The following is a 27,458-nucleotide window of genomic DNA, read 5'->3' as shown; positions in this document are numbered from 1 at the left end:
CCAATCCCTTCGAGTCTTTTCTGTTGGTCATGGGAGTCCTGTGTGCCATGTTTGGTTCAATTCCATCATTGGTAGAGTTCGGAATGCTCTTTGATTGTAGGTGAACTATAAATCCCAGCAACTACAACTCCCAAACGTCAAGATCTATTTCTCCCAAACTCCATCTGTGTTCATATTTGGGCATATGAAACATCCGTGCCAAGTTTGGTCCAGATTCATCATTGTTTGAGTCCACTGTGCTCTCTGGATGTAGGTAAACTACAACTCCCAAACTCAAGATCAATGCCCACCAAACCCTTCTGGCATTTTCTGTTGGTCATGGGAGTCCTGTGTGCCATGTTTGGTTCAATTCCATCACTGGTACAGTTCGGAATGCTCTTTGATTGTAGGTGAACTATAAATCCCAGCAACTACAACTCCCAAATGTCAAGGTCTATTTCTCCCAAACTCCATCTATGTTCATATTTGGAATAGTTGTGCCAAATTTGGTCCAGAAATCATTGTTTGAATCCACTGTGCTCTCTGGATGTAGGTGAACTACAACTCCCCAACTCAAGATCAATGCCCACCAAACCCTTCTGGCGTTTTCTGTTGGTCATGGGAGTCCTGTGTGCCATGTTTGGTTCAATTCAATCACTGGTAGAGTTCAGAATGCTCTTGGATTGTAGGTGAACTATAAATCCCAGCAACTACAACTCCCAAATGACAAAATCAAATTGTTTTGAGTGATGGTCATTCCTTGAGTTAGTAGGTGTCTTGTGGCCAAATTTGGCAGCAATTCATCCAGTGGTTTTTGAGTTATGTCAATCCCACAAACGAACATTACATTTTTTATTTATATAGAAGCCATAGGAATGGTTCTGTGTGCCTTCTGGGTGTTAACTATGCTATTTTTGGAAGAAGTTACTAATTTAGATCTTCAAAAAATGTAACTTTCTGAGTTCTTCAGCTGCTTTCCTCACAAAGTGAGCATAAAGCCAAAGGCCACAAGTCAGTTAGCAACAACGCTCCCTCTTCTCTGATTGGTTGAGAGGCTTCCTTTGGCCCACTACAGTGTCAAGGCCTTCTTCCAGAGAAAGAGACTGAAGAGGCGCTTGAATTTTGATTGGCTGGGACTTGTCAAGAGAGCATCCTGATTGGCCGTAAAATAATGGTAGGTTTGCTTTTTGCCTTAGATGAGGTTGCCAGGAGGAGAGAACATGCCCAGTTGAGGTTTCTGATTGGTGGATCAGAAATCTCCATCTTGTTTGCCATTAGGGTTCATAGGCGTGAGGTAAATATTGACACTGAGCATTCCTGGCAGACAAAAAAGTGTTAATTTTGGCTCACTGACTTTCTTGATGGGAGCGGACCACACAGAGACTTTTCGAGGCGAATTAATTACGAGAATGGCACTATTAAGTTGATCATTCCTTATCCACAATTCCGAAATCGGAAATGGATGAATGGCTTAGAGATAGGGACAACCTTGCTTTCTGATAGTTCAGTGTACACAAACTTGGCTTCCTATACAGCACTATTTAAATAGCAACAACAATAATAATTTATTATCCTCCTTCTTGCAGCTTGTGTATAAAACAAGCATGGGGAAATTTGGCCCCTCTGGGTGTTTTGGACTTCAACTCCCATCATTCCTAACAGCCTCAGGCCCTTTCCTTTTCCCCCTCAGCTTAAGCAGCTGAGGGGGAAAAGGAAGGGGCCTGAGGCTGTTAGGAATGATGGGAGTTGAAGTCCAAAACACCCAGAGGGGCCAAGTTTTCCCATCCATGCCTGGTGCAGACTCATATACTCCATCCAGTTTTGATCTCAAATGTTTCTAGGTTATTCTGGATTATTTTTTTCTTTAGTATTTTACTTTCCAGGTAAGAATAATGGCATTTGCTGGAGATGGCATTGATTGCCGATTGCAAACCGCCTCAAGTCGCCTTCAGGCTGTGAGAGGTGGTATATAAATATGGTTAATAAATAACTAAAGAGAATATAAACATTAAGTGAAAGGAAATATCCACCCGACCCGATCCCCAGAAGGATGCAATCAATTGTAAGAGTGTTACAATTTTATGGTGTGAAAAAGATCTGTGTCCTGGAAGAGGTAAAATAGCAATAATGAAAGTCAAATCTTGGGTTGTTGTAGGTTTTCCAGGCTATATGGCCATGTTCTAGAGGCATTTTCTCCTGACGTTTCGCCTGCATCTATGGCAAGCATTCTCAGAGGTAGGCAAGCATCCTCTGAGGATGCTTGCCATAGACACAGGCGAAATGTCAGGAGAAAATGCTTCTAGAACATGGCCATATAGCTCGGAAAACCCACAACAACCCTGTGATTCCAGCCATGAAAACCTTCGACAATACAAAGTCAAATCTTGCTTTTAATTTATTCTATGATGCAAAATGGTGTTATAAATTGATATGGAAGAGGAACAAATTAAAGGTGGTATAACAAAATTGGCTCAGAATTTACGCTGGATCATACCGATGAAACAATGGGGCAAGGTGGTCAAATGGGCTAACATTTATGTTATGATGTCAAAGACAGTTTTTATAAAATGATGCACCAACAGTCTATGATTCCAGAAAAAAAAGACTAGAATGTGTAAACATATTTCAAAAGTATGGCAGAAGTATGAACAAGCTGGGAGATGTTATCACATGTGGTGGACAAGTGAAAAAGCTACAAAGTTTTGGATTCAAATGCTTAATGCAGTACAGAAGATCTTGAAGGTTTATATTAAGTTAAAGTAATGACCTTGCTCCTATTTATTTATTTATTTATTTATTTACAGTATTTATATTCCGCCCTTCTCACCCTACAGGGGACTTACAGTGTACACATATATGGCAAACATTCAATGCCAATTTTGACATACAACATATACAGACAATACACAGAGGCTATTTAACTTTTTCTGGCCGCCAGGGAAGCTGTCGCTTTTCATCATCCATCCGCGACACTGATGAAGTACTTCCGCATTCCCCGCATGCTTTTTTGCTGGAGTGCTTTGCTGGAGTCTTTTTTTATGGCATCATAAATTAGTTAATTTAGTCTCCCCACACTTTAAGATGGTACCTAATTTTCCTACTTGACAGATGCAACTGTCTTTTGGGTTGCAAAGGTCGACAACAGCCTACACAATGGGTTGGAAACCCACTCCAACCCGGGCTGGTTCAAACTCATGACCTTTTCGTCAGAGTGATCTTAATGCAGCTGACACTCAGCCAGCTGCGCCACAATCCCGGTGCTTAATGCAATACAGAAGATCTTGAAGGTTTATATTAAGTTAAAGTAATGACCTTGCTGCTACTGCTGCTCAAGTTGTTGCTAGAATAAGGTGGCAAATGCACTGACAGTATTGACAGTGATGGAGCAGAACATTTCAGAGGGCTCTGTGAAGGACAGCGAAAGGACAAGATTCAGATAAGAAGTGACAATATGCACAAGCAACCAAACAAAAGATTTGGTTTTATTGATGGAAAGAGAAAAGGCACTTTAAAGAGTCTTTGTGATACAGTTGCTTCCTGATTTTTACAGTGAAGATCAGAAGAAACTAGTGGTGTGATTTCTGGAAGCTGAGATGGTATGGATTTAGGCAGCACAGTTTTGATGATAATAGTAGCAGCAGGAAGACACAATAGACTGTAACAATGATCTTGAGATTCTACAAGTAATTCACAGAAAAAAAATGTTGCCCACTCCTGCCCAGTCTCTTTTTTAGAGATAAAAAGTGGGGTACTACTGCTACTACACTACTACTAATAGGTATGTAAGTTTATTTTTGGATGCCAACAGATTATGAAAATGAATGCCTACAAAAATAAACCTTTCTGAATCAGAAGCATTGAAGTTGCAAACATTGTGTTAAAGTCAGCTATGTCATATTGTCAGACACAATATGAAAATTGTTCAGTATATAAAAGTATATAAAAAGGTATATAAAAGTATCACTAATGGATGGGGATATATAGTTACATCTCCTTAAGATGGAATTGTGCCTTTTTCACCCTCCATTTGGCTAACCTATTTTTTTTTTGCCTTAATAGACAACATCATTTAGAAAAATGAAACATAACCAGAGCTGCTGCCAGACACCTTCCACTATCACTGTGCATGCAAAATCAAGTGCAGCCCGAACCTACAAGCAAAAAAACCCCCTTTGCCTTAAACGTCCTAAATTTAAAGACAGCCAAGAGACCTGTGGGAAAAACATTAATAATAACAAGCCAAAAGGTTCCTGTCTAGTTATTCAGCGCCAAGAAATGACAGCTTTCTTTAAATTATTTGGTAGGTTTTTAGAATGCATTTCATAAAAGTATAGGTATATATGTATCTGCATTATATCACTGTTGCATTTCAATAGCACTTCTCAACACTGAAAGTGGTATTTTGAAAGATCGACAAGACTAACCTAAGATTATTCTGTCAGCTAAAGTGCATGCATTGAAGCTTTAATATCTACATTCATTCCAAGTTTGTGTTCATTACAGCATATTGGTTTTTATGAGGTACTGACATAAAATCCAGTATTCATGGGATATAACTTCTTTCTGTTTGTTAACCTGGTTAGAATATTCCTTCTAGCAAAATGTTTTGTAAGTTACTTCTGAGTTCATGGAAAATGTTGTTTTGATTTGCCTGGAAGTGAAGCAATGGAAAGGAAAATAAATAACCCATGAATAGATATTTCCACTTGGCCATTTTTCTTTCCTTTATACCTAATCTTCTTCAGCTATTATGAAGCAATTCTTTTTTTCCAGACAGATATGCTACTTTCTCTGCACCAAACCAGTTGTCATTTTAAATGCAATTTGATTTCTTTTAGAGATATTTTTAAAACTCATGTTTCCTGAGATTTATCAGAGATTATAGTTGGTATGTCATAGTTGCTTTATTTTACAGATGATGATTTAATTCAAGATTTCTTGTGGATGGATTGTTGTTGTAAAATTGCAGACAAGGTAAAGCTGGTTGTTATCATGAAATTCTTTCCAACTGTAAGGTGGGAGAAAATAAAGATTTTCTGTTTTTATTACAGGCCTAGTTGTGGAGGTTGTTTCCAAAAGGTACGAAATCCTCCCAGATTTGAAAAATGAGTTTATAGGTGGAACCACATGGTTGTTTAGGAGTAGAATATTACACAGAGATAAAAACTATCAAAATAGATCAAATTGTTTTGGTACAGGGCTTGAAAAATTGCATTTTATAGCAAAAGAATGCGTATCCGCAGCATGTTTTTTTTATAATTCCTGTAAAATTTGTTCAGATGGATTTAGTACTTTTTGGATACAAACTTCACAGCTGTGTGTGTGCATATGTGAGTTCCTCATCACACACATGCTATAGCGTGATTTTCAACTGGAATGGGCAAAGTTCAGGCTTATGGGATCTGAACTTTGCAAACATGAAACAGCATCCTGGTGTAAAAAAAAAACCCTATTAAACATACTTGTATATAAAGCAACTTCATATATAAGGCAAGAGTAGGTTCTGAGGTCCAAATTATGGATTTTGCTATTATTTGTGGGTAAGGGAAGTCATTCCATAGAGGTGAGAAAACACCAGGGTCAGCTTAGGGTTCTGCCACCACCACCATTTCCCTACCCAGACATTCAAAAAGGCCTTTTGCCATTCTAGGAGACGGTGAAAACCATTTTGAAAAAAGTTAAAGTATAGTATTACCTCTTTATATATATATATAAAAGGAACCACCCCCTTCTTTGAGAACAGTGGTGAAATGCAACAGCTTAGTCCTCCCTGGGAGAACCTAAAAGGAGCATTGTCCCCTCTCTCCACTTTCTCAGTAGTCTTTTTTGGGGGGAAGTGTCCAAAGAACTGCCATTGCCATTTTCCTGCCCAGGCATTCAAAAAACATGACAAGGCTCATGTACTTTAACAGCTAGCTCTGGAAGTTTTTTGGTGCCATGAAATACTGTAGGGGAAGATGAAGAAAACCCTGGTTATGCTGACATTGGATTTAAAAGAACATGGTTGGATTTTGGTCCAAACTAGTTTTGCCTCTTTAGGTATAGAATTTGTCCTAAATTAGCTGATTATTATTATTATTATTATTATTATTATTATTATTATTATTATCTTCTCCATTTCTATGTCATCTTTCTTCCAGAGTGAGACCCAATGTGGTTTCCAAAACAATTAAAAAGATTAACAATCAAAATGTTAAGACGGTTTTAGTTGTAGAAATTAAAATATTGTTATTCCATTTGGTTTTCAATGGATTTCAGTTTGTATAGCTTCTATGTTTCTGATGTTATAGAGTTGAGGGAGGGGTGGCTCCCTTTTTGTGTATTTACATTTCTTTTTAACATTTTAGCTTGGGCCCTTGTTATGGTTCAAAGAGTTTACAAATCTTCCTGCCAAGCAATGACCTGTTACACCTTACTGCAAATAAGCCATTCAAATCTCTAGATATTTTATTTTAACAGTTTAATGACAAGAGACCATGTCAACATACTACATAATTATGGGCCTGCAGATGTTTTTAGGTTTCACCCATATGTTGGCTGTGCCTAATACATGCTGTAAGTCAAAAGCATCTGAAGAGCCATAGTTGCCACCTTTAAGGTCTGATTATCTATACCAAATTAAATTAATATAAATTAGTTATGTGCTTTTTGTGTTAATGTCACCAATTGATTAAGAGGTGTTTTGTTATCCTAAAAAAAGTAATTGAAAATGGGGGCATAAATATTTTATCTTTCTCAACAGTACCTATTGGCAATGACTTTTGTTTATTTCAAGAGAGCCGGCTACAGTATAAATGAACATACCAGGCTCAATTTCTTTGTGGCTCTGTAAGTACTCTGATTACAACATAAGTGACAAAGTTTTATTCCTTGAGAGAGGCAGTTAAAAACATCTCTGATGCATTGAAGAAATTATTAGTACAGGATCTTTTTTTCAGGTTTACAGATTATAATGTCCTAAATCTGATTGTTAGCTAAAATTAGACAGAACATGATTCTTTAAGTCTACTTTGTCCAGAACTAATGTCACATGCTATGTGTTGAATTTAAGCCAAAGTTTTGATCCAAGTTGTAGGTTTTTCCGGGCTATATGGCCATGTTCTGGAGGCAATTTTTCTCCTAACGTTTTGCCTGCATCTATGGCCTACAACAACCCATGGATTCCGGCCATGAAAACCTTCGACAATACTTTTGATTCAAGGTTACATAATCAATATTTACAATAACCTATAGTTGATTTTTGCAGAAACGGAAAAGTGAATAAAACAAAAAATGAACTTCAATAAAACATAACAATAGAGGGGCACTCAGGCTGTTCAAAAAAGACCATATGGTGGGAATAGGATATTGTTGGGAACTCTAGCAAAGTTTTAGACAAGTTATTTTTTCTTGAAGTCCTCTTTTAAAATGCCGATAGTTTTACCATTGATAAGATAGAGCTTCTGCAACAGTGCTTGGCACTTGAATAGTGCGTTGTTGCAGTCAGAAACTTGGCTTATGATGCTTTGTTTAGATAGTGGGTGCATTTACACTGTAGAATGAATGCACTTTGATACTTTAACTGCCATAGCTCAATGCTATGGAAGTTTGGGAGTTGTCGTTTAGAGAGGCACCAGCACTAATTGGCAAAGAAGGCTAACTATCTTGTAAAACTACAATTCTCATGCTTCTATAGCACTGATCCATAGAAATTAAAGTGGTGTCAAACTGCATTAATTCTACAGTCGACACACTCTCTCAAGTCACCTTGCTTCCTACAGCCTCAAATGGCTTCTCCCTTGGTTATAAAAGAAAAAAAAACCCAAAGTGTCTCTAATCTTCAACTTTTTTGATTGGACTAAAGAATGTAGCTTAGTTTTCAAACAAATAGTTACAAGGCTTAGGCGTGTTATAAATAGAAAGAAATGCTTGATGCTACTAAAAATATATTGTTTTTGTTTATTTTGCAAGAAATTCACAAAATATACAAAAATAATAAGGGCAGTGATACATTTTCAAGCCTGCAAGTGCTAAAAACTTCATTTATTTAAATGTAATTTGAACTTTTCAGAAGTCTGAAATCTTTAGTTTTACGTTCTAGGTGTTTGTTGTTAGGCTAAGATAAATAAAAGAAATTTTGTGGAATCAATCTGACATGAAGCCAGATTTAAGTACGCGTCAATTGTAGGTACCTGGCAAATACGGTTGAAGAAGATGATGAAGAGTCAAAATATGAGATTTTTCCATGGGCATTAGGGAAATCGTGGCGGAAGCTCTTCCCAGATTTCTTAGTTCTAAGGGATGAACTCTGGAGCAAGATGGACTACAGGGCTATTGTGAGCAGACGCTGCTGTGAGGAGGTAAGGGGATATATTTTATATAGAGACAGGTAGATAGATAGCTAGATAAGAGAAAATGAATTTAAAATTCTCCTCTATTTTTGCAATTAAGCCTTTGTATATTTTTTGCAAACTATATAAAGAAACTATTTTAAGCATGCACTAAATTATGGTAAGTGGCTGAAATATTTACTATGAGACATCTACCCCCAGTCACCTCTGCAATGCAGGAGAAGACAAAGTGCAGACCATATTGTATACGGCCTCTCAAGGGGTCACTTTCTTACCCACGAAAAGGCAAAATGATATCTATGGGGTGCAGAAGATATTTCCCCATGTTTACCTTCCTCCCATCCCTCAGCAGGCATGTAGCCAGAGGGGAGCTTGCCCCCCCCCCCCAAAATCGAAATCCTGGCTACGGGCCTGCCACTCAGGGTCAAAACAAAAAAATTACAATTGTTTTCAAGAAATTGTTTTGTCCCAAAGTGCCGCCTAGAAAAACTTACATGTCCTATATAAAACGTTGAGGGAGGGAAAATGACTTCTGTGGGGACCAGATACAGCTTTCCAATTACTTTAACAGAAAAGAGGAAAAATATGTTGTAAACTAGCCCTAATTAGATTTCCTCCCAGTAGCTGAAAAATGAGTGTTTGCAGTGTGTTAAAAAGTCTCACAATAAATGTCTGGTTTTGACACCAGAAAGATTCTGTTCTCTTGGCAGCTGGGCTTGATGATTTGAATGCAGTTTTTACTTGTGGTCTGTTCTGATATAACTTCATTTCAGAGCTAAGATTCTCTAATTTAGGTAATGGCTATTGCCTCAACACATTACATATGGCAGCGGGAACGTTCAATACATCATAGTGGAGCCACAAGAAACAACAATCGCAATGGAGTACAGATGCCTCAAGGACCTAATGCCACTCCTGCAGACTGTTTGCTTTGTGGGAAGAAAACAAGATCTATAAGGCTGGGATTGTCCTCCTCTTCCTCCAATGGCAGTCTGGAAATGACGGAGGAACACATACCTCAGGGAATGGAAGACTCTCTTTCATCTGTTAAAAATCTTCTTGAACCTCAAGGTTATTTTCAAGGTATGATGTGAGCATTCTAAATTCCACTTTTGCAAATAGAAATTGTACATGAGATACATCAATGGCTTTTTAAACAGGCCATTAACATTGATTAGAATTTTAATGGTTTAATGCTTGACTCCGGCACTTTGGATTGATACTTGTAGATAGCCATTTTTATCTGCAGATACTGTTGTGTTTTATGAAATTTTAAATCTATTATGTGATGTTTTAATGTTAAATTGCTGTGTAAATGTTGTCATCATTTATACACTTATGTATTGTGTATTTTATACGTGTGGCACTTTTAAGTGCTTTTGTGAGCCACCCGGGGAGATGGTGGAAGGATATAAAGTTTAAAAATTGTTATTATTATAAATATCACTTTCTACAAACCCTTTTTTATAAGCAACAATTTAGCAGGAAGCAGTAATTATGTCATGTTTATTAATTTGCTACATTTATATGTCTCCTTTCTAACAATGTGCTCAAGGCAATGTACACAATTCTCCTCTTCCCTCACAGCCATTTGGGCCTGACTGAGAAGGGGAAACTGACTGGCCTTAAATCATCCAGTGACTTATATGGGAAAGTGCTGATCAACACGTAAATATACTAAGAACTAGTCTGGTAGATTAATCATGACATCACACTCCAATCTGAAAATTTAATCTTTTTTCTAAACTCCCAAGTCCATTCTGGGTTTTGTAAAAAGCAGAAAAATTACTTAGATTTTTGTGTCTGTTTTTTCCTAAATAGATATATTGTTGGATACATTTTAAAAATATACTACCACTCCCTTATTATTCACAAGGGATAGCAATGAATATTGTATTTTGACTATACTTGGGTCAGATGCATATCCTATATACTTTCAGTGTGTGTATTTCTTTCCCCATTTTTTCATAGATGGTAACAACCAAAACAAAGGAAGTAAGAATATTTGCCCAAGTAAAGACAGATCCATGGACTGGTTTACTGGAAATGAAGAATAGAAAACACCTCATCCAACACATTTGGAAATTACTGGAATATACCATTAATTTTGGGAATGAAACAGAAGATACATTTCAAAGTATTTGTTGTCTTAAGTTTATTTTTAAAATGATATATTTCATTGAAACATATAGTATCAAAAATTTAGTCCGTATAAATAAGGACTGGGTTTTTCCAAACTGGATAGGCAATAAATAATTACAGTTTTAATTCCAGTGAAGTGCACTCTTCAAACTAGCACGTAGCATTTGGAACATCATTTGAATATGCTGGATTAAACTTCCGCAATTTGACAAGAAATGCTGGTTTGGAAGGAAGAAAAAAAAATACAAGTATTAGTAATATAATTCAGAAGTAGTCTTGTGACATAAGGTTTTATGTTTTACATTTCTCTGTTTCAAAAAATAACAAGGATTATAAAAACATAGCAGTAGTAATGAATGCATATCTTATACAATACTTGCTGTGCCGTTCTTACCTGTGTGACCGGTTTGCCATGGATAAGGTCTAGCAATGTAAGGTGGTTTTGTGCCGTCAGAAACAAAAGACTCTGAAATAAAATGAAAATAGATACTTGTCTGACACCTTTAATTCCAATGCATACAAGTTTAATAGTATTTGGGGGGATGGATTCTTAAGTTTCCTCTATATCTTTACCCTTCTTCCTATTCTCCACATTAAGGGAGATATTTATGCTCTTACACATCTTTTACCCCTCAGTGATAAACAACAGCAAACACCAGTCTCTCAAAGACGAATGTGATGCATTCAGACTACAAATCCAGCAACATATTGCTAGTGGTCAGGGAACTTGTATTTTACATTAAGGTTCACATATAGTGCAGTATTTACAATAACAAAATAAGAGCTTATTCAAATGTGTTCCCTACCATCGTGCTCTTTCTCTTCTGCAGAAGGATCATTATTTTCATCATGGCCATCCAATTCATCATCGAAATCTGGCTTTGATTCTTCACTGTTTTGGAAAATGTTACCATTTCTCCACGAATTTGGAATTACCAACCAGTCTCTGTGTGTCACTTCTACTATTCTTTCACAAAAAAGGTTTAATTTGCTGGTTCGGATTACTTCCAACAGATCAACAACCTGGGTGATGCTTGAAGAAGAATTAATGTCATACATATTGCAGATGAATATATCAATCTATCTATCTATGCAAGTAATATGCAACAGTTTACCCAGAAGCCCAATAATATGACCAGGTTAATCCCACCCCATTTAGTTTAAATAAATGCATGCAAGATTGCAGGCTTAGATCTTAAGCCAAAATGAAATGTCTAGCTATCCCAACACCCAAAAACTTATACAGATTAAAAGGGGTCTCTTGACTGAAATACAAGAGTTAGTTCAACCAAAGAGCTCAGACTATAAAATATGAATATTTAACAAAGATGTGAAAAGTCATAGATAATAATCTGATGCGTAACTGATTGGGCTTGTTTCAATTATGGTATTACTCATTTACACACTTCCTTTCTCTTTACATTTAGAACTGCTCATTGTACAGGGTTAGTCGAAATGCATAGGCCAATAAGCCATTCAATTGAATGGCTTATTGGCCTATGCATTTTGACTAACCCTGTATTATCAAAGGCTTTCGTGGCTGGAATCACTGGGTTGTTGTAAGTTTTTTGAGCTGTAAGGCCATTTTCCAGAAGCATTCTCTCCTGACGTTTCACCTGCATCTATGCCAGGCATCCTCACAGGTTGTGAGGGCTGCTGGAAACTAGGAAAATTGGGATTATATATATCCAGGGTGGGAGAAAGAACTCTTGTCTGTTGGAGATAGGTGTGAATGTTTCAATTGGCCACCTTGATTACCATTTAATGGCCTAGCAGTTTTCAAGGTGTGGCTTCTTACTGGCTGGGAGAATCCTTTGTTGAGAGGTGATTAGCTGTCCCTGGTTGCTTTTTGTCTAGAGTTCCCCTGTTTTTGAATGCTGTTCTTTATTTACTGTTATGATTTTAGAGTTTTTAATACTGGTAGCCAGATTTTGTTCATTTTCATAGTTTCCTCCTTTCTGTTGAAATTGTTCACATGCTTGTGGATTTCGATGGCTTCTCTGTGTAGTCTGACATGGTAGTTGTTAGAGTGGTCCAGCATTTCTATGTTCTCAAATAATATGCTGTTATTTAAGAAGCCACACCTTGAAAACTGCTAGGCCATTAAATGCTAATCAACGTGGCCAGTTGAAACATTCATACTTCTCTCCAACAGACAAGAGTTCTTTCTCCCACCCTGGACATTCCACAGATATATAAACCCCATTTCGCTAGTTCCCAACAGACCTCACAATCTATGAGGATAGAATGTTTCTGGAACATGGCCATACAGCTTGGAAAACACAACAACCCAGCTCAAAACATTTTTTAATTGTACAAAAACTAAAGTGTTTACAATGTTTAAGAAGCCTAAGCAAAAACTCTACATTTATTACAAAACCATTACTAGACTGCCATTTCAGATGTTAACCTAAAATAATCTAGGTATGATAATCCTTGGTATATCAGTGAAGAATAAGCCTTTCGTGCTAATGCCCATTCTTGCTGTTCCTCTTCTACACGCATCTTTGAAGATATTATGGTTGAAATGTTGCTTACAAACTAGGATCTGGTTCTGATTTGATATCCTGGTTTGTAAGCAGTGATCAAGCCACAGCTCCTACCATTAATACCATGGAAAACTGGAGTTAATACTTTTTTGTGTTATAACAATTATTTATAAACTTAGCTAAGAAAGTAACCACTGAAGACCTGGGTATGAAGTTGTCAATGGGAAAAACAAATACTTACTTTGCAAGATATACTGTACAAACACCTCCCTGTTTAAGGTTTGGGATAACTGTAGGCAAAGCATTCTGGGGGAGCAACATATCCAAAGCTATCTAAGGAAGAAATATATATTTTAGTGACAGTTAAAGGAGACTATAACTAGTTATAATGTAGTCCTACTGCACATATTTTTAAATGGATCACTTTAAAGTTTATGCCAACAAGATCACAAACTATAATGTCCAACAGGGTGGGTATTCAGGACCAGGCAATTACATTTTTAGTGTCCAGAAGTCATTTAGGTTGTATCTACACTGCCCTAGACCCCTGAATCTGAACCCAGGTTATCCTATGATCCCAGATTATTTGACCCATATAATTCAGTTTAAAGCAGATAATCTGGGATAGGATCATGGGACATAGAACAGTGTAGATTCACCCTCAGTCATTACTTCTGTTGATATGTCTTACTTAGGCATGTGGCTGATTGTCAGGACAGTGCTGGAATGTATTTGGAGCCTTTCTTTCAAAGCTGATGTGGTAAAGTATTCCAAGAAGAGCTCCTTTGCACTGAATCTAGCCTGGACTTTAAAAGACTGGAAGAAATGTTCTTTTGCTGTTGATATATTTTAAAAGGAACAAATCACATGCAGTCGGCTGCATTTGTCAGTACTGTGAATGCTATTCAATGGGCATTAGAAAGAGTACAATATATTAAAAATGGAACACAAAGTTATTAAGCGATCCTAGGACCCTAGTTTGAAATAAAAATCAGTATTTTGTCAGTGCGTTTGAAGGGAGAAGATGTTGCAGTTAGGGGAGTTTAAACAAAGCTGCCACAATAGTGCTTGATCTTTTGGGACCCATCTACACAGGTCATAAAATCCAGTGCTGATCCAAAATACTGCTGCTCTGGACCAACTACAAATTCTGCCATGGTGAATCAGAACCAGTCTGCTGTTCACATATACCAGTGATTCTCAACCTGTGAGTCTACAGATGTTTTGGCCTTCAACTCCCAGAAATCCTAACAGCTGGTAAACTGGCTGGGGTTTCTGGGGGTTGTAGGCCAAAACACCTGGGGACGCACAGGTTGAGAACCACTGACATATACCTTGAAGAAGAAACTCCAGATGTTATCTAACACAGGGTAAAATCAAGATGATTATACACTTGGGAAAAGACACAAATACATACTGCATCAAATGTGATAGCTTTCAAATCCTCCGCTGCTGTCAATATGTCTGCATTAATGAAGTCCACATTATCTGGCCACTCCACAGTATGCCCTATTCTCCATGCATCACACCAGGTCTGGTAGTTCTTCTTTGCCACTTTATGATGATCCTTCCTGATTTCATAACTTATAATACGCCCTTGTGGGCCAACTGAAAACAAAACAAGATAGAATTAAAGTTGATCATTGTCTTTATCTTTTTATGAAACATGACTAAATAATATCAGAAATAAACTTTCCTCCAAACGTAAAAGAACAATGTTTAACACAGCTGTGAAAGTTTTGTACAATTAACAATTATAGAATACACTGCCTTGTTAATCCCATTAGAAAATTAATACAAATAGAGAAGAATTGCCCTTCCTGAAAGTAATATTCTAAACAGAAACCTTATAGTTAATTTGATCAGAAGAATAACTGAACAAATAGATTAAAGAAGGTTACTCCAAAAATCATGTAATTACCAAACATTTATGATCAAAAGAGTTATGAAATATAAGAAAAAATAGGTGCCATATGGTTGCAAAATTGTTTCCAGTTATTTCATCTCTTGTCAAATGACAATACATTGGATTATCAAGTGATTACATATATTTTAGGCTGCAGTCCTAAACACTCATATCTTTTAATAACACGTTTCTCTTTCAAAATAAATATACACCAAACTGCTCTGTTAGTGAATGACTGAATTTTGACTAATTAAATAACTGGATTTAAATACCTTTGCTAAACTGCAAATAAAGGAACACTACTTGTTAACTGACAGAGCACCTTCCTAGCAATGTCTAAGTCTTCTGGAAGAATTCTGTGGTTTGACCATAGACTTGGACTAAATCTGCAAGCCTCCTTGAGTCCCCTTTCCAGTCAAGAAAGGCAGGATAGAATTTTTATCATGTCAGGAGCGACTTGAGAAACTGCAAGTCGCTTCTGGTGTGAGGGAATTGGTCATCTGCAAGAACGTTGCCCAGGGTACGCCCGGATTTTTTTTTTTTTTATGTTTTATCACCCTTGTGGGAGGCTTCTCTCATGTCCCCATATGAAGAGCTGGAGCTGATTGAGGGAGCTAATCTGCGCTCTCTCCGGATTCGAACTTGCGACCTGTCGTTCTTCAGTCCTGCCGGCACAGGGGTTTAACCCACTGCGCCACCAGGGGCTCCTTAGGATAGAAATGAAGTAAACAAATAATAAATAAATGACCTGAAGTTTCCAAGGTAGAGGTATGAAGCAAATTCATATTAATCAAACTCATAAAGGTTAAGGCCAACTGTACTTAGGTGAGAATAGGTCCCATTCTACTTCATCACCCTAGAGAATGAATCCACTTCAAATCCAGTTTCTGCCTCCTGCACAGTTCTGGGGTTTGTAGTTTAGTGAGGCTGTTAAAGGCTTCTCCCTAAACTACAAACTCCAGAATTCTGCAGGAGGCAGCAACCGAATTTAAAGTGGATTCATTCTCTAGTGTGATGAGATCTATGAGACTCATCACACACTCAACTCCTCTAGTGTCAACTTATTGATGCTATTCGAATACTGTTCGTGTTCCATGGCATCCAAATTTTCACCTGTAACCAACAAAAAGCCTGCATAGGTCGGGCCAGAGCATGATAGCCATGTCTAAACATTTGACAGTATGTCATATTGAGGAGGAAACAAGCTTGTTGTTGGTTGCTCCAGATATAAAGCAACAGATTCAAACTATAGGCAAAGAGACTCGACCTTGATTTTTTAAAAGCTTTACTCCTAAAAATTGTACCGAATTTTCAGTTATGAAACTATAATGCCAAAGATCTCATCAAATTAATTAACAGTGCCGTATTTGCATCAGAATCTATATTTTCCCTGAAATCTCTAGCATTTTACCTGCTCTTGATAGAAATAAACTCATACCACCAGACCCAGAGCCAGCTTCCAGCACTGTATCTCCTTGGCTGGTATCCATTAGCAGAAGCATTGTGTTAATGTCCTAGAGATTTGAAGAACAAAGAACAAAGGAATACTTAAGCACATATAAACTGCCAATTGAACAGTATTTGACTGTTTTTACACATCCAGGCAGGTAAGACAAAACAGATCCTCGGTGGAATTTGGGCCGTGGTCCACACACAAATGCAATTTGTATAAATGGATTAAATGCTGAGGTATGTTTTGATGCATGTCTACTAGAATCAATAGGACCTATTCTCACCTAAGTGCAGTTGGCTCCACAGATTTGTGGCTTTTACTTTTCGGGTTTGATTAATATGACTTTGGTTAATACACTCTCCCTTGTAAACTCCCGAGTCCTTTAATGCAATTCTATGGTCAATTTCTGCTAGACACCAACCACAGAGTTCTGCCAGAAGTCCTAGACATTGCTAAAGGGGTCCTCTGTCAGTTAACAAGTAGTGTTCCTTTATTTGCACTTTATCCACTTTTGAAGGTCCTCCATCCCTGAACCCAGTGATTATACAGGGTTAGTCAAAATGCATAGGCCAATCTGCCATTCAATTGAATGGCAGATTGGCCTATGCATTTTGACTAACCCTGTATATATGAAGGTGTGCCTTAAATAGGTTTTAATTCAGTCGTTGTCAACCTGTGGATCTCCAGGTGTTTTGGTCTACAACTCCCAGAAATCCCAGCCAGTTTACCAGCTGTTAGGCTTTCTGGGAGTTGAAGGCCAAAACATCTGAGGACCCACAGGTTGAGAACCACTGTTTTAATGCTAAGTACTGCAGGAGCCCCCGGTGGCGCAATGGGTTAAACCCTTGAGCCAGAAGGACTGAAGACTGACAGGTCAGAGGTTCGAATATGGGGAGCGTGCGGATGAGCTCCCTCTGTTAGCTCCAGCTCCCCATACAGGGACATGAGAGAAGCCTCCCACAAGGATGGTAAAACATCAAAACATCTGGGTGTCCCCTTGCAGACAGCCAATTCTCTCACACCAGGAATGACTTGCAGTTTCTCCATTCACTCCTGACACGAAAAAAAGAAGAAGCGAAGTATTGATTACTACTTAAGAATAACGCATTTTCTTCAGCAGGGAGTTATTGCTGATATGAATGAAATAGCATGTTTGGAGGACATTAAGACATGGATCACCATTTACGATGCCCATGGGTTTATAAGAGTGAAAACCCTCAATAAAAACTGGTAAGAAAGGTTTCCAGGGGTGCACCTACACTGTTGAACTAATGCATTTCAACACCACTTTAACTCTCATGGCTCTATGGCGGTCTGCTACATGCACAATGGAGGACCTTCTGAAAGCAACACCAGAGGAACTCCAAGTGGCTAGCTCCTGGTTAAAGAACATTTAATATAATGCCAAGTTTTTAAACTTTGTGCTTTTAAAATACATTACAACTTCTGTCAGAATTATTGAAGGTATGAATGTTTTTCAACGTGATTAATATGTAATTCAAGATGGGTTAAAATATGTATTCAAGATGGATTCAGTTATGTTCAATGGTATGCTGGAATTGTTGTTGTAAGAGACAGAGAGGCAGAGAAGAAAAGACCTTGACAGAAGTAAGATAACAAGTTTTCTCTGTCTGGGAAGAATTGGGGAGTTGCCGGCTTACAAAGTGAAACTGATAAGCAAATGTTCTGAATACTGTTTTGTGCTGTGCGTTGTGGTTCATGATGTAGCCCGCTGAGAAGTAGACGTATAGAGATGGATGTACTAAGTAAACTTTGTTATTTTCAAAACTGGCAGACTGCAGAGTCCTGTTTTGTGTCTGTGTGATCTAGTAACCTCAACTCCGCTGCGCGTAGACCCCAGGGTCTCACACTGATAACTTCACCCTCAGTTTGCTACTGATACGATAAATAAATGTGGAGGTCTTTAGCTCTTTCTGCCAAAGAGTGCTGGCACCTCACTAAACTATAATTGTTGTCGAAAGCTTTCATGGCCAGAATCACTGGGTTGTTGTAGGTTTTTTAGGCCGTATGGCCATGTTCTAGAAGCATTCTCTCCTGATGTTTTACCTGCATGTATGGCAGGCATACATGTATGGTACTTACTTTGAAAGTGGATGCGGGATGACCACAAAAAACAAAAGTTTTTTGCTGTTTAATACTCTTCTCATGCTTTTGATGATGGAACCGGTTAGGATTTAATGATAGAACCAATGTTGTATTGCTGATAGAATACTTATAACCCAGGAACAAAAACAGTGTTATGTAGTGTTATATAGCAGAGTAAATGGGGCCAAAGGCTGACTGGCCATCTGTTGGGAGTGCTTTGAAGGTGTCTTCCTGGACCGGATGGCCTTTTGGGGGTATCTTTTTCAACTTATTATTCTAATAATACTAATTTATATTATTATTAGAAAAATATGTGTTAAATATTACAATGTTTTATTTGGATTAGAAGAGGCTTGGGCAAACTTGGGCCCTCCAGGTGTTTTGGACTTCAACTTCCACAATTCCTAACAGCCTGCCGACTGTTAGGAATTGTAGAAGTTGAAGTCCAAACCACCTGGAGGGCCCAAGTTTGCCCCAAGGCTGCTCTATATCATGTAAAACCTCCAAGCCCCGCCTCCTCCCCGTTTGAGCAAGAGCGCGAAGCCCCGCCCACCGCCTGGGCACAAGCCTGGTCTATAGCATGTAGAACCCCCAAGCCCCGCCTCCTCCCCTTTGAGTGACAGTTTGCCCACGCCTGGAGGACAACCTTAGGGTAGGCGATGGTGGGCCCCCTCTTCATGAGCAGCACGAACTCCTCCAGGGTGGGCCTCCGGACGCGGAGCCACTGCCCGGCCGAGGTCCGCAGCAACTGCCCGGGGAGCTTGCCCAGGATCTCTCGGTGCGGGACGGCCCCCCAGGTGCTGTTCAGGGCGCCCTCTGCCGGCGCCAGGCGCCATAGCCTCTTGAACTCCCCAGTCCGCCTCCGCCGGATCTCGGCCAGCACCAGCTCCCCGAGCTGGAAGGGAATGTCCTTCGGAGGCGCCTTCGGGGTTCCCTCGGGCTCCGGCTGTTCGCCCCGCAAGGTTTGGACCTCGGGGGAGAGGAGCTCCTCGGGGAGCAGCCGGCTCAGCCTTTCCAACGGAGACAGCGGTCTTCTTCTCCGGCGTCTCCAGTCGGATTCAGGCCCATCGCTGCTTCCTCCGGAGAAGCCTCGCCAAGGGCTCTTCTCAAAGCCAAAGATCCGAGAAGCGAGGCCGCTCCTCCCGCAGAGAGGCGAGCCCAGCCTCCGCAGCCAGCCCCGCATAGCATCGGATGGCCGTAACAGCGATGCGCTCCCACCGAAAGCAATTTCGCAAATGAGAGACAGACGCGGGAATGTTGCCGCTGGGTTAAAACCACGCCCACTTCCTGACGTCAGAGGTGTCTCTAGCCAACCCGAAAACAAGTTCCAAGGATCGCTGTTTGACTCTCTCTCTCTTTCTCCCCGGCTCTTATTAGACAGTCCCGAAATCTGGTTAAAGCCCCGCCCACTCACTGACATCAGCCACTGCTCAGCCCAATCCGAAAAAAAAGAGGTCTAAGGGAATTTGAATGAGCCTCACACTTCCGGCTCCAATTTGCAGCTCAAAACGCGGGGGGGGGGGGGGGAGGAGGAGGGAGGAATCAAAACAATGTTTTTGCCTTGCTATAAATGGTTATAAATTGTTATAAATTTATAAATGTTGTAAATGCTGTAAATTGTTGGACTAGATATCATTGATAATCAGGATCAGCCTGTTTAGTCCATGGAAGCTAATGCTACAGAGGAAGGGGCTGGTAGAACCCCTTTTGAGTATTCCTTGACCAAGGAAACTGTATGTTCCCTGTTAGTTCTTTGTTTTATTTCCCTCCTTAAGGAACTAAGTGGTGCTATCAAACCACAGATCTTTTTGCAGGCAAGATCTCGGTGACAACATATGCTTATTCTCATTTCTCCATCAGTGTCTTCATATTTATTATTATTATTATTATTATTATTATTTGAAACACAACAGCAGGCAAGATCACTCTGCTGGCTGCTGTATCCTTCCCAAGTGTCTAGAACTGTGTGATGCATCGGCAAATAATATGTGCAGATCCCAGTAAAGTGGCCTTCTGCAACTGGCAGATAGTAATTTTGTCAGCACCAATTGTGTTTAAGTGCAGGCCAAGGTCTTTAGGCACTGCACCCAGTGTGCCGATCACCACTGGGACCACCTTGACTGGTTTGTGTCAGAGTCTTTGCAGTTCGATCTTTAAGTCCTCATATCATCATATTGTGTCAGCTTTTCTAGTTGTTTATCTTCAATCCTGCAGTCACCTGGGATTGCAACATCAACAATCCATACTTTGTTTTTTAACACGATCGTGAGATCAGGAGTATTGTGCTCCAAAACTCTGTCTGTCTGAATCTGGAAGTCCCAGAGTAGCTTGACGTGCTCATTTGCTGTAACTTTTTCCGGCTTGTGATCCCACCAGTCCCTTGTCGCAGGCAGATGGTATTTGTGGCACAAGTTCCAATGAATCATCTGAGCAACGGTGTTATGCCTCTGCTTGTAGTCTGCACAATCTTCTTGCAGCAGCTGAGGATGTGATCTATTGTTTCATCTGCTTCCTTGCAGAGTCTACATTTGGGATCTGTTGTCAACCTTTCAATTCTGGCTTTGATGGCATTGGTTTGAATGGCTTGTTCTTGGGCTGCAAGAATCAGGCCCTCTGTCTCCTTTTTCAAAGTTCCATTATTATTATTATTATTATTATTATTATTATTATTATTATTATTATTAACTTGATTTTATAAGACGTTCAAGGAAAGGAAAGGAAAGCTATTCTCTCACTCTTGGCTCTTTTGAGGCTTCTCTGGCTAAGAAATAGGGTGTTCCAATGGGGACCGGACGTGTAAAGATAGAACCATTGAAGCTTTCACTCTAGGAAGGGCGAAGAGTTCTATGACGTCTATAACCTGCGACGATCGCATGGTCTCGTTCTAATCCACGTGGTTGCCCGCCTGCAACTGGGCAGTCCGAGGATTCGCCAGCAGTAGTTATACGTCCTTTTAAAAACATTTCTTTTTACCCCGCCTTTCTTCCCATGAATATAGGCGGCAATGGAATCTGCTCCTGGAAGAGTAATTGGGCTCTTTGCTATTGACTCCAAGGCTGCAATGAATGCAAAACAGAGAATTAAATATTTGCAATAACAGGGAGATGTAAAGCTAAGAGAAGAATTTGTGTGTGTTTCCTTCCAAAGTGTGGGTTTAAGGTTTAAACATTCTCACTTTAAAGAGAGCTTATACTCTTCAAAGGACCTGAATACCTTAAAGATCATGTTAGATCTTCAAAACTAAGCAGGACTGGCCCTGATTAATGGCTGGATAAGAGACCACCAACAAATGCCAGAGGCTGCAGGCTGTATTTCAGAGAAAGGAAATGGCAGATAAAAAATAATCCACATTATTTGCTTTAAACTGGATTATAAATCTATACTGCTATATAATCCAAATCGGATAACCTGGATTTTATATGGCAGTGTAAATGGGGCCTAAGGAAACCCTGTGACATTAATATTGTCACCATAATTTGGCAGGTGACTGGAAGGTCCCCAATAAATACCAAGTGCTGTATTTAGAGGTAGCATTGCTAAACCACCTCTAATGTGGATTTAAACTTCAAATATTCACACTTTAAAGAGATAGCACTGTTCTTAAAGACACTAGATACTGACTGATTTTGGAAACTAAGCGGGGTCATTCCTGGTTAATACTTATTTGAGTAACTGCCCACATATACCAAGTTCTGTAGGCTGTATTTCAGAGATGGGAATTGCTAAAACTGGCCCAACCGTTTACCCAGGACCAAAGTCTGGGGCTCCTTCTACACTGCCATATAATCCAGATTGTCAAATCAGATAATCCATATTATCTGCTTTGAACTGCATTCTATGATGATGATTTTTTATTGTACTTATATTTTAATGTATAATGATGATGCATTGTGTTGTTTTGTATATTACTGTATATGAACACATGTTGTGAACCGGCCTGAGTCCCTCCTTGGAGGTGAGAAGACTAGTATATAAAACTTCTAAATAAATAAATAAATGAGGGCCCTTCTACCTTGCCATATAAAATCTAGATTAACTGCTTTGAACTGGATTATATGAGACCCCTTCTACATATCTGGAAAAAAAATCCCATATTATCTGCTTTGAACTGGAATACATAGCAGTGTGGACTCAGATAACCAGTTCAAAGCAGATATTGTGGGATTTTCCACCTTGATATTCTGGGTTATATGGCTGTATGGAAGGGCCCTGAGTCTACACTGCCATATAATCCAGTTCAAAGCAGATAATATGGATTTTGTACAGCAATGTAGAAGGGGCTTCAGTTTGCTGCTGAATCTTGTGGAAGCTCTTGAGCTTCTGATGAGTTTTCTTAATGTGGTTCAAAGCCATGTTAAGTAACTTTAGTCCACATTGACCGAAATCAGATCTGTTTGCCATGTTGATGCATGTTGAGTCCATCAAAAGTCACTTATTTTGGAAGGGTGATGAGGATTCACTTCTGCTTGTTTGAAGAAGTTTTATCTGAGTCACAGATCTCTAGGGCTTAGCCATGCTGAAGATGCTTCCAGTTCCAAACTATTTTTAAGACAGGGATGAAGAATGTGTGCTGTTGGGCTTAGTTAGACATGAATAGAATTACAGGTTAAATTAGGAACTGTAGAGACTCCCATGGAAATACTTTTTCACTTCATCCCTGCATTCAAGATAATTTGTGCATGTTCACTGTATTTGTATTCTGTGTTCCTATTTTTCTGGCTTTGAATAAACAGCTGCTTTGATTATTTTTTGTTATTTGGTTTTTCTATCTGTTGCAAACTGACAAGAGTTCTTCCTCCCACGCAGGACATTCCACAGCTACATAAACCCCACATGCCTAGTTTGCAACAGACTTCACAACCTCCAAGGATGCTTGCTATAGATGTGGGTGAAATACCAGGAGAGAATGTTTCTGGAACATGGCCATACAACCCAGAAAACTCACAGCAACCTAGTGATTCCAGCCATTTTATTTATCGTGTCATCAGCAACCATACCATTGTATTACATTTCTAACAGAGCAAAACAAACACACAGATTAAAAAAACAAAACACATATTTTGCAAACTTGGTAGTTGGTTAAATGTCCTTTGACCAGTATCTGGCCACTTGGAGTGCCTCTGGTGTTGCCGCAAGAAGGTCCTCCATTGTGCATGTGGCAGGGCTCAGGGTGCATTGCAGCAGGTGGTCAGTGGTTTGTTCTTCTCCGCACTCGCATGCCGAGGATTCCACCCTGTAGCCCCATTTCTTAAGATTGGCTCTGCATCTTGTGGTGCCAGAGCGCAGTCCAGTGCCTTCCAAGTCGCCCAGTCTTCTGTGTGCCCAGGGGGGAGTCTCTCATCTGGTATCACCCATGGATTGAGGTTCTGAGTTTGGGCCTGCCACTTTTGGACTCTCGCTTGCTGAGGTGTTCCAGCGAGTGTTTCTGTAGATCTAAGAAAACTATGTCTTGATTTAAGTCGTTGACGTGCTGGCTGATACCCAAACGGGATGAGCTGGAGATGTCTCTGCCTTGGTCCTTTCACTATTGGCTGCTACTTCCCAGCGGATGTCAGGTGGTGCAATACCGGCTAAGCAGTGTAATTTCTCCAGTGGTGTAGGGCGCAGACACCCTGTGATAATGCGGCATGTCTCATTAAGAGCCACATCCACTGTTTTAGTGTGGTGAGATGTGGGCATGCATACTCAGCAGCAGAGTAGCATAGCGCAAGGGCAGATGTCTTCACTGTATCTGGTTGTGATCTCCAGGTTGTGCCAGTCAGGTTTCGTATGATGTTGTTTCTAGTGCCCACTTTTTGCTTGATGTTCAGGCAGTGCTTCTTGTAGGTCAGAGCACAGTCCAAAGTAACTCCCAGGTATTTGAGTGCGCTGCAATGCTCCAGTGGGATTCCTTCCTCGTGGACAACAAGTTAAACATGAGCCAACAATGTGATGTGGCGGCAAAAAAAGCCAATGGGATTTTGGCCTGCATCAACAGGAGCATAGTGTCTAGATCTAGGGAAGTAATGCTACCCCTCTATTCTGCTTTGGTTAGACCACACCTGGAATATTGTGTCCAATTCTGGGCACCACAATTCAAGAGAGATATTGACAAGCTGGAATGTGTCCAGAGGAGGGCGACTAAAATGATAAAAGGTCTGGAGAACAAGCCCTATGAGGAGCGGCTTAAGGAGCTGGGCATGTTTAGCCTGAAGAAGAGAAGGCTGAGAGGGGATATGATAGCCATGTATAAATATGTGAGAGGAAGCCACGGGGAGGAGGGAGCAAGCTTGTTTTCTGCTTCCCTGGAGACTAGGACGCGGAACAATGGCTTCAAACTACAAGAGAGGAGATTTCATCTGAACATGAGGAAGAACTTCCTGACTGTGAGAGCCGTTCAGCAGTGGTACTCTCTGCCCCGGGGTGTGGTGGAGGCTCCTTCTTTGGAAGCTTTTAAGCAGAGGCTGGATGGCCATCTGTCAGGGGTGATTTGAATGCAATATTCCTGCTTCTTGGCAGGGGGTTGGACTGGATGGCCCATGAGGTCTTTTCCAACTCTTTGATTCTATGATTCTATTCCCAGGTAATCCTCAGAGCTCGGGATGCTTGTCTGTTCTTAAGGTGAAAGGCGCATGTCTGTGTTTTAGATGGATTAGGGATCAGTTGGTTTTCCCTGTAATAGGCAGTAAGAGCACCTAGAGCTTCGGAGAGCCATGAAAACCTTGAACAACACGTTGTGAGCATCTTTGAATCCCGAATCCCAAAACCCCTGGAGGACCCAAGTTTGCCTATGCTGAGGTAAAACCCCCAAGCCCCGCCTCCTCCCCGTTTGAGTGACAGCACGAAGCCCCGCCCACCGGATGCGAGGCAGAGCTTCGCGTCTGGGCGCAAGCGGAACCCGTAGCTGGGCTGCGACGAGGGAGGTGCCGGAGCGAGTGCGCCTGCGCAGAGGCGAACACGTGGCCGCTCGCTGGCCTTGCTGGGAGCTTCAGAGGGACGGGCCTGGTCTGGCCTGGCGCGAGGGAAGCGGAGCTATGGCGGCAGCGGCGGGAGACGCGACCTGCGGCTGCGGGGAAGAGGTCTCGGTTCCTGCCGGCGGCGGCGGCGTGGTCTTCGTGGCGGGGACGCCGTGCGCCTTCTCCCCCCGCGAGCGGCGCCTCCTGGCGCTCTCGGGCCCGGATGGGAGGCTCCGCGTGTGGGAGACCGACACCAGCAGCCTCCGCCGCCCGCACCGCGAGTACGTGCCCTCGGCCCACCTCAGCGCCGCCTGCACCTGCCTGGCCTGGGCCCCGCCGAGCGGGCGCCGCTCCTCGCCCACCAAGGTAGGCCTCGCCGCCCGCCGGAACCCGCCCATCCGTCTCGGAAAGCTCCCGGGCCCGCTTTCCTCCCGTCACGTGTGAATCGAGTCTACCTGGACGCGTGTCTCTGGGGATGGGGCAGCGGTTTAGTCTAGGAAACCTGGGCCTGGTTGATCTGCGTCTGTAACAGGCCTGGGCAAACTTCGGCCTCCAGGAGGTTTGGACTTCAGCACCCACAACTCCCACAATGTTAGGAATTGTGGGAGTTGAAGTCCAACAAAGTACCCGGAGGGCCGAAGTTTGTCTATAAGGTAGCTCCGCATGAACTGCTCTGACCATAATAAATTTGGAAGATAAGGGAAATTTGGCAGAAGGCTAACGGCTTAATAAGACCTTTAGTCTTCTGCCAAAACGTGCTGGTGCCTCAGCAAACTACAACTCCCATTATTCCATAATGAGGCATGTCAGTCAAAATGGAGTCAAACTGCGGCCCCTTCCACACAGCTGTATAAAATCACACATCTGCTTTGAACTGGGTTATTTGATAGTGTGGACTCAGATCAGCCAGTTCAAAGCTGATATTGGGGGATTTTCTGACTTGATATTCTGGGTTGAATGGCAGTGTGGGCCCAGCATGGATTTCTCCCTATCCGGTTCAGTATCTGCCATTGCAGCCTCCACCGGGGTTTCCCTGGGCCGCAGCTCCAACACGTGTCTCTGAGGCAACGCGGCTCCGCCCCGCGTCTCCTTGAGCGAGGCACTTTCTTCCATCCATGTGGGTGAACTCTGCCTCGCCAGCGGTGCCTCTCCACAGCCTCGCCAAAACTACAGCTTCCACGTTCCCACAGTGCTGAGCCATGGCAGTTCAAGTGGTGCTGAAGTGCGTTAACTCTACAGTGTAGATGCACCCACTGTGGAACTTGTACATTAAGCTGAGGGGGAAAAGGAAAGGGCCTGAGGATGTTAGGAATTGTGGGAGTTGAAGTCCAAAACACCTGGAGGGCCCAAGTTTGCCCAGGCCTGTTCTATACTGTAGAATCAATGCAGTTTGACACCACTTTAGCAGCCATAAGTCAGTGCCGTACAATCATGGGAGTTGTAGTTTTACAAAGGCTTTAGTCTTCTCTTTCAGAGACTGCAGTCGCCTCACCAGCACTATTTACCTTGTACAACTACAGCTCCCCAATTCCAAAATGTCTAAGTTCCACTGTAGAGTTAACACACTTCAGAACCACTTGAACTGCTTGAGGCTGTTAGGAATTGTGAGAGTTGAAGTCCAGAACACCTGGACAGCCAAAGTTTGCCCATGCCTGGTATAGATGGACCCTAAACATCCCTCCAAAGCAACAATTACACTGGGAGAGCATCCACATTGTAGAATTAATGTAGTTTGACAGTACTTTAACTGTCACAAGTCAGTGCTACAGAATCATTGGAGTTGTAATTTGATGAAACACCAACTTTCCTTGGCAGAGAAGGTTTAAAAGTCCTCATAAAAAAGCACTGAGCCATAGCAGCTAAAGTAGTGTCAAACTGCATTAGTTCTATGGTGTTCATTAACCCTTTGTTTTGCTTGCTTTACTGTTACAAAGCATGTACTTTACAGGTTGAACATCCCTTCCCAAATTGTCCACATGGATGTCTGCCATTAGTGACACCTTTGCTTTCCAATGGTTCAGTGCCCACAAATTTTGTTTCATATATACAATTACTTTAAAAGGTGGTGTGCACCTTCAGGCTATATATATTATGTTGTATTTGAATTTGATGTTTCGT

The 27,458-nt window shown here is 41.0% G+C and overlaps 3 protein-coding genes across 3 annotated transcripts in view; 2 read left to right on the top strand and 1 right to left on the bottom strand.

The window, feature by feature from the left end:
• The first annotated feature begins 4,047 nt into the window (after nt 1–4,047).
• Nucleotides 4,048–10,394, top strand: SPDYA (speedy/RINGO cell cycle regulator family member A). The gene is made up of 6 exons (XM_060778314.2): nt 4,048–4,279; nt 4,895–4,953; nt 6,722–6,807; nt 8,147–8,318; nt 9,104–9,392; nt 10,281–10,394. Exons 1-6 carry the CDS (start codon nt 4,057–4,059, stop codon nt 10,364–10,366), a joined length of 915 nt encoding a protein of 304 aa, XP_060634297.2. The 5' UTR covers nt 4,048–4,056; the 3' UTR covers nt 10,367–10,394.
• Nucleotides 10,395–10,447: 53 nt separating this feature from the next.
• TRMT61B (tRNA methyltransferase 61B) lies at nt 10,448–19,811 on the bottom strand. Its single transcript, XM_060754122.2, has 7 exons — nt 19,052–19,811; nt 16,258–16,360; nt 14,358–14,548; nt 13,182–13,273; nt 11,258–11,484; nt 10,846–10,917; nt 10,448–10,669 (listed from the first exon to the last, which is right to left on the bottom strand). The coding sequence occupies exons 1-7, from the start codon at nt 19,586–19,588 to the stop codon at nt 10,602–10,604; spliced, it is 1,290 nt and encodes a 429-aa protein (XP_060610105.2). The 5' UTR covers nt 19,589–19,811; the 3' UTR covers nt 10,448–10,601.
• Nucleotides 19,812–25,260: 5,449 nt separating this feature from the next.
• WDR43 (WD repeat domain 43) overlaps nt 25,261–27,458 on the top strand; it is a 43,884-nt gene continuing 41,686 nt past the window's right edge. The window contains exon 1 of the mRNA XM_060754123.2: nt 25,261–25,706. Coding sequence (XP_060610106.2) covers nt 25,419–25,706 — 288 coding nt within the window. The 5' untranslated portion in view covers nt 25,261–25,418. The remainder of the gene's footprint in view (nt 25,707–27,458) is intronic.

Source organism: Anolis sagrei, chromosome 1, assembly GCF_037176765.1.
Source record: "Anolis sagrei isolate rAnoSag1 chromosome 1, rAnoSag1.mat, whole genome shotgun sequence".
In the NCBI taxonomy this organism is placed as follows: Eukaryota; Metazoa; Chordata; class Lepidosauria; order Squamata; family Dactyloidae; genus Anolis; species Anolis sagrei.
The sequence above is the reverse complement of the archived record's forward strand: the minus strand, read 5'-3'. Positions and strand labels throughout refer to the sequence as shown.

Bases quoted from the DNA above. Each gene is read 5' to 3' on its own strand.
- TRMT61B (XM_060754122.2), bottom strand. From the start codon at position 19,588: ATGCGGGGCTGGCTGCGGAGGCTGGGCTCGCCTCTCTGCGGGAGGAGC. The intron at 16,361-19,051 runs GTTGTCCTCCAG...TCAAATCTCTAG, and splicing joins CCACCATCGCCTACCCTAAG to GACATTAACACAATGCTTCT. The intron at 10,918-11,257 runs GTAGGGAACACA...ATTTTATTTCAG, and splicing joins AGAAGAGAAAGAGCACGATG to AGTCTTTTGTTTCTGACGGC.
- SPDYA (XM_060778314.2), top strand. From the start codon at position 4,057: ATGAAACATAACCAGAGCTGCTGCCAGACACCTTCCACTATCACTGTG. The intron at 4,280-4,894 runs GTAGGTTTTTAG...TTTATTTTACAG, and splicing joins AGCTTTCTTTAAATTATTTG to ATGATGATTTAATTCAAGAT. The intron at 6,808-8,146 runs GTAAGTACTCTG...CGTCAATTGTAG, and splicing joins CTCAATTTCTTTGTGGCTCT to GTACCTGGCAAATACGGTTG.